The sequence below is a fragment of the Salvelinus alpinus genome, chromosome 26 (assembly GCF_045679555.1).
Source record: "Salvelinus alpinus chromosome 26, SLU_Salpinus.1, whole genome shotgun sequence".
In the NCBI taxonomy this organism is placed as follows: Eukaryota; Metazoa; Chordata; class Actinopteri; order Salmoniformes; family Salmonidae; genus Salvelinus; species Salvelinus alpinus.
The window spans coordinates 14,703,471-14,716,654 of NC_092111.1; the positions used below are offsets into that span (position 1 = coordinate 14,703,471).

Sequence of the window (13,184 nt, forward strand, 5' to 3'; positions counted from 1 at the left end):
AAATGTCTTGAGTCAATACGTATTCAACCCCTTTGTTATGGCAAGCCTAAATAAGTTCAGGAGTACAAATGGGCTTAACAAGTCACATAATACCTTTCATGGACTCACTCCGTGTGCAATAATAGTGTTTAACATGATTTTTAAACAACTACCTCATCTCTGTACCCCACACATACAATTATCTGTAATGTCCCTCTGTCGAGCAGTGAATTTCAAACACAGATTTAACCAGAAAGACCAGGGAGGTTTTCCAATGTTTCGCAAAGAAGTGCACCTATTGGTAATGGGTAAAAATAAAAAAGAAGACATTGCATATCCATTTGACCATAGTGAAGTTATTAACTACACTTTGGATGGTATATATTTTTTCAGGATAAATGAAACGGAATAGAGCTAAGCACAAACAAAATCCTAGAAGAAACCTGTTTCAGTCTGCTTTCTAACAGACACTAGGAGACAAATTCATCTTTCAGCAGGAAAATAACCTAAAACACAAGGCCAAATATACACTGGAGTTTCTTACCAAGTTGACTGAATGTTTTTGAGAGGCCTACATGTAGTTACAGTTTTGACTTAAATCTGATTGAAAATCTACTGCAAGACTTGAAAATGGCTGTCTAGCTATGATCAACAACCAACTTGACAGAGCTTGAAGAATTTGTGAAAGAATAATGTGCACATATTGTAAAATCCAGGTGTGCAAAACTCTTAGAGACTTACCCAGAAAGACACACAGCTGTAATCACTGCCAACGGCCAAAGGAATGTATTGACTCAGTGATGTAAATACTTATGTAATCAAGATAAGAGTGTTTGCTAAACGAGTCTGCTAAATGACTAAATGTAATATTCATTTTTCATGTTTCATAAATGTTTTACAAATGTTAGAATTCTTCTTCCATTTTGACATTACAGTATTTTGTGTAGATCAAGGACCAAAAATGACAATACATTTTTTCATACCACTGCACTGTTGAATACATGTTTCTGGTTGGCTTGAAGGGCATTCTAAAGCTTGCATTATTTAATTGATTACGCCCGAGAAGCCGGTGTTTGGAGGATATATTGTCACTGGTGTTGTTAGGCCCGAGGCGAGGTCGAGGGCTGGCAAACTGTGCCAATATATCCTCTAAACACAGGCTTCGAGGGAATTATCACTTTTATACAATGGGTATAAAAGTCTTTCGTACTAAATGTTCCATTGCAATACTGGCTGCGAACATACTTAGTCCTTGCTTGCTAGCTAGCCAACTACGGCTAACTTAGTCGCGTCAAACAGTGCAGCCAGAATAACAACAATAGCTGCATTTGTATTTGTTTAAACTGTTTTCTAGTGACATTTATTTGGACACATGAGGTGCGATATAACCTGGCATAGAAATGTCCTCTCGTCAGGACACTGTTGTTCAGAGGAGCTAGCCAACAACACAGCTAACACAATCCCTTCAAACTGAAGCTGGAAAGACTGCAAACTAGCTGCATTTTGTTGAACATTTTTTAAATTGACATTTCTTTGTATATATCCATAAAAATGATGCCAGCTGATCCATGATTTAGACTGGCTGAGAAACGCTTCCTGTCTGTCTGTCTCGTCCCGACACGTCCATTACTATGGGACAGCTGGAGATCGAACTTGAATATTGAAACAATGTTGCAAATGTCGAAGAGACACACAGCAAGGTTTTACAAATCTCTGCTTTTAAAAACGAAATGTTAGTCTGAAATAAATGTGAGACAAAGTCTAGATACTTTTTATAGTGGTGATCAAGTTTATAAATTGGCTGGCTGGGCTGATGAGACAATGGGTTGAGCAGTCAGGTGGAACACAGTAAAAGGCACCACTCTGATGCCCAACATGGGTTCAACCATGTCAGTTTCAGTCTAAGCCACAACAAGAAGTGAGACAACTCGCCAACACTGCCCAACAACATTCCCATATACTGTATTTCAGATGTAACAACACCTGGTACACGGACAAACAACTTTATCCCCACCCAAAGGATCATGCCTTTCGGTTCAAAATTAGAAAAATGCTAAGTCCTCAAAATGTATACTGTAAACCATGTATTCAACACTATAAGCTATATTTCTACATGAAAGAGAAGCCCTCAACACCTTTGATATGACTCTGTCAGTCCTCCCTCCCTCTGCCACCTATCATTAGTCCCCAGTGTTGATGCAAGGAATGACAATACATGAGATCGACACGATACTGTAATTTAAAACATACTTTTTTTGATTATGATAGGGTGACGCACACCCCAAAATGTTTTGTAGAGGTGCTGAAAGTACAAAGTAAACAGTATAAAAAAGAAAGAAGGAAAGTTGTGCACTACATATGCTCCCAACAATTGAATGGGTATATGGAGTGTGTGACTTTCTTTTTATACGGATCTTGGGGACCTTGAACTTAAAGTAAAACACCCGCTCTACACATCACACAAACTGCCATTACACAGTCTGGTCAGAGGAGGGAGACAGAGCACCACTACTGTCCATCTTGAGAAGGTTTGAAACATATAGATGCAGCAATTCTACTGTTAAACTTAATTGACCTTCTGAGACTGACAACCACTGTTGAGGGACATAAACCACTGTGTAAGTGAGTCAAAGTAGGCCTCATTTAAGATATAGTTGTTACATTGTGTGGTTTACGATTTTAGTATTCTCAAATATGATACACAGTAGGCCAACCTTTGGAAACGGCATTTATCTGTGTATGTACACAAGCACAGTGTGTGTATTTGCATAAAATATGAAAGCTTTGTATAGTTGGCCTGCCTCATTGCTCTTCATACTTTAAATAACCCAGTGTTGATCAGTGACTGTTCACTCCTTTCAGAGCCACTGACACGCAGCACAATGATGATGTCACTGATTCTACTGCTGGGAACACTTGGTCTCCTTGTTCAGGGTGAGATACACTTTGACAACTTTGATTCATTAAGGATTTGGCTTCAGAGTTACACTTCATTTGTTAATTTGACCGTTTTTTATTTAACATATTGCATAAAAAGCTATGCTTTACGATATGCTTGTTGTTGTGATAACCTTATTAATCAGTCATTCTTCACTTTTGTTTATCTTTCAGAATCATCAGCAGATATAATTCTGACCCAGTCTCCTAAATCTCAGTCTGTTAGTCCAGGAGAGTCTGTCTCTATCAGCTGTACAGCCAGTTCAAGTACTGGTAATTATCTCCACTGGTACCTACAGAAACCTGGAGAAGCTCCTAAACTCCTGGTTTATTATGCTACAAACCGTCAGTCTGGGATTCCAGGTCGTTTCAGTGGGAGTGGATCTGGTAGTTCATATACTCATTACACTCTGACCATCAGTGGAGTCCAGGCTGAAGATGCAGCAGATTACTACTGTTAGCAGAGTTACAGCTTTCCGTTCACACAGTGTTAGAACGTCGTACAAAAACCTCTCTCAGCTAAAGAGGAACTGCTCTGTCTCAACAGCTGCAGAGCTACAGAGTCTCCTGTATTCTAAAGTATTCTAAACACGAATTCTTCGAATTATCACACCCTTTGTAATCACACCCTTTGACTTTTTCCACATTTTATTGTTTAACAGCCAGAATTTAAATTTGAATACATTGAGATTTTGTGGAACTACACAAAATACCCCATATTGTCGAAGTGGAATTATGTATTTAATTTTTTTTTACAAAAGATTTAAAAATGAAAAGCTGAAATGGCGTGAGTCAATAAGTATTCAACCCCTTTGTTATGACAAGCCTAAATAAGTTTGTCAGTAAAAATGTGCTTAACAAGTCACATGACAAGTTGCATGGACTCACTCTATGTGCAATAATACTGTTTCAAATGTTTTTTGAATGACTGGCTCCTCTCTAACTTTATGTCCTGAATACAAAGCGTTATGTTTGGGGAAAATCCAACAAAACACATCACTGACTACCACTCTTCATATTTTCAAGCATGGTGGTGGCTGCATCATATTATGGGTATGCTTGTCATCGGCAAGGACTAGGGAGTTTTTGGGGGATAAATGAAACGGAATAGAGCTAAGCATAGGCAAAATCCTAGAGGCAAACCTGGTTCAGCCTGCTTTCCAACAGACACTGGTAGACAAATTCCCCATTCAGCAGGACAATAACCTAAAACACAAGGCCAAATATACACTGGAGTTGCTTACCAAGACGACATTGAATGTTCCTGAGTGGCCTACATATAATTACAGATGTGACTTAAAATGAGAATTAAATCTATTTTTCACTTAGATCGTTGACAAAAATGGACAATTAAATCCATCTGAGTCCCACCTTGCTACACAACAAAATGTGGAAAATTTCACACAAGTCCAAATTCTTACATAGTTATTTATAAAAAAGACCTGTCAGCGGTATTTTGCGGAGGAGGCACTCTGACTGCAACAGCCAAATAGTCCCCCCCCCCCACCATTGTCCCTAGTAAGTTGTTCCTGCACAACGGAGCAAACATATGCTAGGCAGGACCCTAGATTCTCTACTGCGTGAAAACAGTATCATCATCGTTTTATTAGATTTTAGCTCTCCTGTGATGGGCAGGACTCGCAGGATATATGTTTGTAAATGAATTTGATCAAGCTATGTAGCCTTTTGATTCCATCATGGATGAATAAATATAACTAAAATGTTGTATTGTTTCTTGGTAATACTAGCCACCTATCAATTTTATTAAGTTAGCTTCAGCTAGCCAGCTAGATGGGTTCCTCATCTCCCAACCTCATAATTAGCTACCAAGCCAGTTCAGGCTATCAATGAAGATAGAGCAGCTAGTCTAACTACCTTAGCTGGCATGCCTGCTGGCAAGGTTGCTGGACATTAGAGTTGCTTTAATTCTTGGGTTATGACTGTATACACTGAGTGTAAAAAACATTAAGGACACTTTCCTAATATTGAGCGGTAAGGCAACAGCAACCAGCTGTAAACAAAAGTCAAGGGGATTGTTCGAGAGGATCAAAACCGTAATGTATCATGGGTAAAATGTGACTGACTGACCTACAAATAATAATGAGACATTATTTATGATGGAAGGTGATTTGTAGATCAGTCAGTCGGCATGTCGCCTAAATGCCGAACAAGCCCAAGGAGTGAAGTTGGGGAGAGGTGCACCTGCAAAAACAATTCTTCATAATGTCAAAATATACATGTCACACAGTCACAACCTGAAAATGTACAATCAATTGGTGAGAGAGAGACACAAATATCACATGAATTGTGGAAATGCTGTTTCAGTCATGTCTTTGGTCACGTTCATATGGGTCAAACAAAAACACCCTAATGATTGGTTGACAATAGAGCCTCGCACAACGCAGGCGACGGCTGCAATTTGCACATTTTGAGGAGTAACTGCAGAAACTTGCAGTCAACTACAGTCAAAACTGCATGACCTTTGATCACATGGTTTTTGTAAAGTTTACGCAGTAGGCGGAAATCCGATTTTTTTGTCCCCGTAATACAACACACGTCGGATGGTCACCGAGATCACAAAAGTGATCCGCTCGAACACACAAATGTTCTCTTTTCTGTCTTCTACATTGTCAGAACGAATAGATTCACTGCGACATCCATATTGTGTGTGGATCTGATCGCCTTCATACAGACTCAGTGAGACTTGATTATGAATTAAGGATTATGAATTCTGGTTGAAAAGAATGGACTGGCTGTTTGAGATGTTGACAGTTACAGTAAAAGGTTTTAACTGACAAAAGATCATATTTGGACCGTGAAACTAAATCATGACATAAAGGAGAGAAAAAATAGGGGGATAGAAGAAGGAAAGGTCAATGAAGAGATGAAGGGATAATCCCTGTAGACTAAATATGAGAACTGATAGTCACTTCCCCCTATATGTGTATCTGCAAATAAATGTGCTTTATGCAAATGTACAGTTGTTGTCAATAGCTTCCCAAATTAAGATAACAATAGATAGCAGTCATGGTAGATTTATGCTTGAATCTGTGGCAGGGAGGAAATTCTATCATCCCACTGGGCACAGATGTCAATTCAATGTCTGTTCCACATTGGTTCAACATAATGTCATTGAAATGACATGGAAACAACGTTGATTCAACCAGTGTGTGACCAGTGGCATGTTTGAAATGTTCTTCTACCCTTATCACCCTTATCTTACCACTAGATGGCAGCATTGAAGCATATCCATACATTCACGGACACAGATGGATGAAATGCATGAAGAATTCATTACTCATCCATTTATCCGTCAAAAGTTAAAATCAACTTTTTACACACTGTTAAAGTCAAAGGAAAATGATGAATTCATAATGATGGTAAAATATACAAAACGTATAGGCTGGCCCCTAGACACATCCACAATCTGCAGTAGAAGTTTTGCCCCTTATACTGTATACTGAACAAAAATATAAACGCAACATGCAAAGTCTTGGTCCCATGTTTAATGAGCTGAATTAAAGGATTCCAGAATTTGTCCATGAGCACAAAAAGCTTATTTCTCTCAAATGTTGTGCACAAATTTGTTTACATCCCAGTTAATGAGCATTTCTCCTTAACCAAGAGAATATATCCACCTGACAGGTGTGGCATATAAATAAGCTGATTAAACAGCATGATTATTACACAGGTGCAGCGTTTGCTGGGGAAAATAAAAGGCCACTCTAAAATGTGCAGTTCTGTTACACAACCAAATGTCTCAAGTTTATCTAGATGTCATCATTGTATGCTGTAGCGTTAAGATTTCCCTGGAACTAAGGGACCTATGCCGAACAATGAAAAACAATCCCAGATCAGTATTCCTCCTCCACCAAACTTTACAGTTGGCACTCTGCATTGGGGCAGGCAGCATTCTCCTGGCATCCGCCAAACCCAGATTCGTTTGTCGGACTGCCAGATGGTGAAGTGTGAGTCATCAAATCAAAATCAAATCAAATCAAATTTATTTATATAGCCCTTCTTACATCAGCTGATATCTCAAAGTGCTGTACAGATACCCAGCCTAAAACCCCAAACAGCAAGCAATGCAGGTGTAGAAGCATGGTGGCTAGGAAAAACTCCCTAGAAAGGCCAAAACCTAGGAAGAAACCTAGAGAGGAACCAGGCTATGAGGGGTGGCCAGTCCTCTTCTGGCTGTGCCGGGTGGAGATTATAACAGAACATGGCCAAGATGTTCAAATGTTCGTGAATTACCAGCATGGTCAAATAATAATAATCACAGTAGTTGTCGAGGGTGCAGCAAGTCAGCACCTCAGGAGTAAATGTCAGTTGGCTTTTCGTAGCCGATCATTAAGAGTATCTCTACCGCTCTTGCAGTCTCTAGAGAGTTGAAAACAGCAGGTCTGGGACAGGTAGCACGTCCTGTGAACAGGTCAGGGTTCCATAGATGCAGGCAGAACAGTTGAAACTGGAGCAGCAGCACGGCCAGGTGGACTGGGGACAGCAAGGAGTCATCATGCCAGGTAGTCCTGAGGCATGGTCCTAGGGCTCAGGTCCTCCGAGAGGGAGAAAGAAAGAGAGAAAGAGAGAATTAGAGAGAGCATTCTTAAATTCACACAGGACACAGGATAAGACAGGAGAAGTACTCCAGATATAACAAACTGACCCTAGCCCCCCGACACATAAACTACTGCAGCATAAATACTGGAGGCTGAGACAGGAGGGGTCAGGAGACACTGTGGCCCCATCCGATGATACCCCCGGACAGGGCCAAACAGGAAGGATATAACCCCACACACTTTGCCAAAGCACAGCCCCCAAAGCAATAGAGGGATATCTTCAACCACCAACTTACCATCCTGAGACAAGGCCAAGTATAGCCCACAAAGGTCTCCGCCACGACACAACCCAAGGGGGGGGGGGGGCGCCAACCCAGACAGGAAGATCACGTCAGTGACTCAACCCACTCAAGTGACGCACCCCTCCTAGGAACGGCATGAAAGAGCACCAGTAAGCCAGTGACTCAGCCCCTGTAATAGGGTTAGAGGCAGAGAATCCCAGTGGAGAGAGGGGAACCGGCCAGGCAAAGACAGCAAGGGCGGTTCGTTGCTCCATAGCCTTTCCGTTCACCTACACACTCCTGGGCCAGACTACACTCAATCATATGACCCACTGAAGAGATGAGTCTTCAGTAGAGACTTAAAGGTTGAGACCGAGTCTGCGTCTCTCACATGGGTAGGCAGACCATTCCATAAAAATGGAGCTCTATAGGGGAAAGCCCTCCAGAGAACGCTTGAAATTGCGCATGGGGATCTTATGCTTGTGCTCCATTTCATGAATCTCCCAACAATCAGTTATTTTGCTGACATTGATTCCAGAGGCAGTTTGGAATTCGGTAGTCAGTGTTGCAACCGAGGAAAAGACGATTTTAATGCACTACGTGCTTCAGCACTCGGCGGTTCCTTTCTGTGAGCTTGTGTGGCCTACCACTTCGCGGATGAGCTGTTGCTGCTCCTAGACTTTTCCACTTTACAATAACAATACTGAGCAATTGGGGGAGAAGGGCTTTGGTCAAGGTGGTGACCAAGAACCCAATGGTCACTCTGACAGACCTCCAGAGTTCCTCTGTGGAGATGGGAGAACCTTCCAGAAGGACAACCATCTCTGTAGCACTCCACCAATCAGGCCATTATGGTAGAGTGGCCAGACGTAAACCACTCCTCAGTAAAAGGCACATGACAGCCTGCTTGGAGTTTGCCAAAATGCACTTAAAGGACTCTCAGACTATGAGAAACAAGATTCTCTGGTCTGATGAAACCAAGATCTACCTCTTTGGCCTGAATTCCAAGCGTCACATCTGGAGGAAACCTTGCACCATCTCTACGGTGAAGCACGGTAGTGGCGACACCATGCTGCTGGGATGTCTTTCAGCGGCAGGGACTTGGACACTAGTCAGGATCGAGTGATAGATAACTGGAGCAAAGTACAGCGAGATCCTTGATGCAAATCTGTTCCAAGGCACTCAGGACCTCAGACTGGGGCGAAGGTTTATCTTCTAACAGTAAACAACCTTAAGCACACAGCCAAAACAACATAGGAGTGACTTCGGGACAAGTCTCTGACTGTCCTTGGGTGGCCCAGCCAGAGCCCGGACTTTAACCCGATAGAACATCTCTGGAGAGACTTGAAAATAGCTGTGCAGTAACCCTCCCCATCCAACCTGACAGAGCTGCAGAGGATCTGCAGAGAAGAGTGGGAGAAACTCCCCAAATAAAGGTGTGCCAAGCTTGTAGCGTCATACCCAAGAAGACTCAAGGTTGTAATCGCTGCCAATGGTGCTTCAACAAAGTACTGAGTAAAGGGTTTGAGTACTTATGTAAATGTGATATTTATATTTCAAAAAATCTGTTTTTGCTTTCTCTTTGTGGTGTATTGTGTGTAGATGGATGAGGAAACAAAACAATTTAATACATTTCAGAATTAGGCTGTAATGTAACAAAATGTGGAAAAAGTCATTGAGTCTGAATATTTTCCGAATGCACTGTAGTCCGTTTATTGTTATTTTATTTGTGTTCATTTTTTACTTTAGTTTATTTAGCATTTTCTTACTCTGCATTACAATAAGTGAGAAGTATGCTGAAATATTTCACATTTGAAATAATTACATTTTGAAGATAGTTGATTGTATTTTCAGTCATCTCATGTAGTTATAATATGCTTCAGTAGCTACTCAAAGGGAAGTGAAAGAGTGACATAAATAATGATAAATTAACTGTCTGTTTGAAGAACAGAAACCTACGGATGGAAAAACCTTCATTTACAGCTAAGATTTTAAACTGCTGCAGCAATATTGTCGTATCAGTCTGGTGATTTGATCATTAGCTCCCCTCTCCCTAACTTCACACCTGTCTCCTAGGTGACGTTGGTCCAACCGTGACGGTCCTGCCCCCCTCCAGCGTGGAGCTGCAGCAGGGGAAGGCCACTTTCATGTGCCTGGCCAACAATGGCTTCCCCTCAGACTGGAAGCTGATACTCCAGATACTCAACTAGTCTAAAGAAGGCCAGTTTTATTGCTTCTTTAATCAGCTCAACAGTTTTCAGCTGTCCTAACATAATTGCAAAAGGGTTTTCTAATGATCAATTAGCCTTTTAAAATTAAAAACTTGGATTAGCTAACACAACGTGCCATTGGAACACAGGAGTGATGGTTGCTGATCATGGGCCTCTGTACACCTATGTAGATATTCCATTTAAAAAATCAGCCGTTTCTAGCTACAATAGTCATTTACAACATTAACAATGTCTACACTGTATTTCTGATCAATTTGATGTTATTTTAATGGACAAAAAATTTGCTTTTCTTTCAAGAACAAGGACATTTCGAAGTGACCTCAAACTTTTGAACGGTAGTGTATGTTTTTTCAGCAATAGGTTATGATTAATGAGCTCTGCACTCAAACACCTCTCCCTCTTACTGATCCAGCACTACTACCACACTGGTCTGGTGCTGGGCTGGGCCTTACTCCAGAATATCTGTCTGATTCGGATGTCAAAGATCTGCTCTGCTTTCTTACATTTGTTATAATCTTTATTCCTGTAATGTTGTTGGATCTGACATGTTGAGATAATAAATACTTTTTCCATCCTTAATATTGTTGCCTGGATATCCTTATCGAATGAGTTTTACCATTATACATGGAGATATTTATGACCCATAGTAAATGATTTTACGAATACATTTCAGTCTATGAACCTCTCTCAAAAAATGCATGGCTTTTTGGGCCAAATTTGGTACCCCTCAAAATGATATCTGCAGCGATAGTAAAGCTTTGTGCTCTAAACTCAATGGTCATGAATATACCAAAACTTAAAGCAATGTGCTTTAAACTCACTAGTCTTCATGATTTTACAAATACGGAAGCCATGATTGATACCTATACTGAAGAATTCACTGATTACTCTCTGGGAACAGGTGAACATCGGGCCACGGTACTGCTCTATTCTGGGAGTGTGGCAGTCACTTTGGCCATGCAAATTTGAGTTTCCACTCCACCACAATCCCCTGAAGTCAAATCCTCTGGGACTGGGACAGCTGTATATTTGACTAGAGAACTGAACATGGGCTGTGGAAGCAGACTTTACACTGGACTTTGTATAATGCTGAAATGGGGAAATTTATTCAAGGGTATTTTGATGGGTTTTATACTGTATGGTTAACTATGTGCATTTATGTATGTACTGTTTAATCATTTGAAAGGGGAGCTTCTTAAATTGGAATGAATATGACTTCTGTCACTCTTTCAGGGTTGAAGGGGTGTAGAAGTTGGGTAGGGACAGTGTGATGAATAGTTGAGTTGGGTCAGACAGGTTCAACTTTCAGAGATCAGTCATGAACAGCGGTAAATCAGTACCTGATGTCCTGAACATAACAGGCAATTTATCCCAATCTTTACTTATAACACTTCATTCAGCATCTTCTTCACAAGAGAAGCATCCTCTACAACTCAGTATCCTCCGTGTCCCAGTGTGTTTGTGAATGAAGCTCCAGAGAGAAGAGTGTTCCAAACTAGAGTTGCAATCCAGCAGGACTCCACTGGAAGTCTCCCTTCCTCATACTGACCAGAGATCAGAGGAGCCCCAGCCATGAACACAACCTCCAATAGGAGATAGAAACACACAGACAGAGACAAAAACACACTTTACGACTCACAGTTAGGACATGTGTTAACATTAGGAGATAAAAATGTATCACATAACTGACTTTAGTTGTGAATACAAAAACATATAAGCCTTACTTGTTTTCTTTTCAAATTCAAATATTGATTCAATGTTTAGGACCTATCTGGGTTGGGGTCAAATAGATTTCTATGTATTAAATTCAACACTTATATTCATTTACGTTTTATAATTTAAAATTAATATTTTTTTAATTAATGAGATGTGCAGTATTCATATTAATTTTCCAAATTATACAATTATTGAATCTATGACAATAAACTATGAAAATAGCCTGAGTGCAATGCTTTCCATTTTTTTGCATAATACCTTGAAAGAGAATCCTTTATAGTCTAGATGCTAAACAAGTTTAATCGTATGATTGATAATGTGTCATATTTTGATGAAGTTCTCTAAAGTTTTAGTAGTTCTGCAGCTGTTGAGTCAGAACAGTTCCTCTTTAGCTGAAGGAGGTTTTTGTACGACGTTCTAACACTGTGTGAATGGAAAGCTGTAACCCTGCTGACAGTAGTAATCTGCTGCATCATCAGCCAGGACTCCAGTGATGGTCAGAGTGTAATGAGTATATGAACTACCAGATCCACTCCCACTGAAACGACCTGGAATCCCAGAATGACGGGTTGTGGCACTATGAACGAGGAGTTTAGGAACTTCTCCAGGTTTCTGCAGGTACCAGCTAAGCGCATTACCAGTACTTGAACTGGCTGTACAGCTGATAGAGACAGACTCTCCTGGGCGAACAGACTGAGATTTAGGAGACTGGGTCAGGATTATATCTGCTGATGATTCTGAAAATTAAAGTGAAGAAAGCTGATTAGTAAGGTTATCACAAGAAATAGACATTGATAATCTTCCGAAGCCTATCATGAAACATATCAGTCAAAAAGAAATCATTAAATCTGAAGCTAAACCAAACATGAATAAAAGTTGGTCAAAGTGTCTCTCACCCTGAACAAGGAGCCCCAGTGTTCCCAGCAGTAGAATCAGTGACATCATCATTGTGCTGCGTGTCAGTGGCTCTGAAAGGAGTGAACAGTCACTGATCAACACTGAGGTTTTAAAAGTATGTGGAGCATTGAGGCAGGACAGCTATGCAAATGTCCCATATTTTACACAAATGCGTGCGTGTATTCATGCACACATTCTAATGTCCTCATGTGGTTACATATGCTGCTTGCTTGATTTGAGCAAAGCAAGTCCAGACAGAGGTATGAAGCGGGCCACTTAATGTTGCCTCGTCCTTGAGCTACCTTTCTAGCGTGGGTCCATTTGGTCAATCTTTAGCCTTGCATACAGAGGTTATTAAAAATGTGATTTAACATAGATTTTTCATGAGTTTGTAAAGCCACAACCACTTGGACTCAGTGAGAATACAGCGCTTGTTTACACTGTTTCCTTTAACTGTGTTTGTGTTAGGAAACAGATACAGACTGTAGCTGAGTCGGTAACACCACAACTCTAGTCCACATATTGTCCCTGAGCCAGAGACCGGAGTTCACTTCCCCATTTCTGAACCCCCTCTCCTCCCTTAT

General features: G+C 40.7%; 1 gene segment (V, D, J or C); it reads right to left on the reverse strand.

The window, feature by feature from the left end:
• Positions 1–12,677, reverse strand: part of LOC139554815 (Ig kappa chain V region Mem5-like) — a 71,669-nt gene extending 58,992 nt beyond the window's left edge. Inside the window, 1 exon segment of the V gene segment in view lies at positions 12,600–12,677. Within this exon segment, the coding sequence occupies positions 12,600–12,651 (52 nt within the window).
• Between the last annotated feature and the right edge of the window lie 507 nt (positions 12,678–13,184).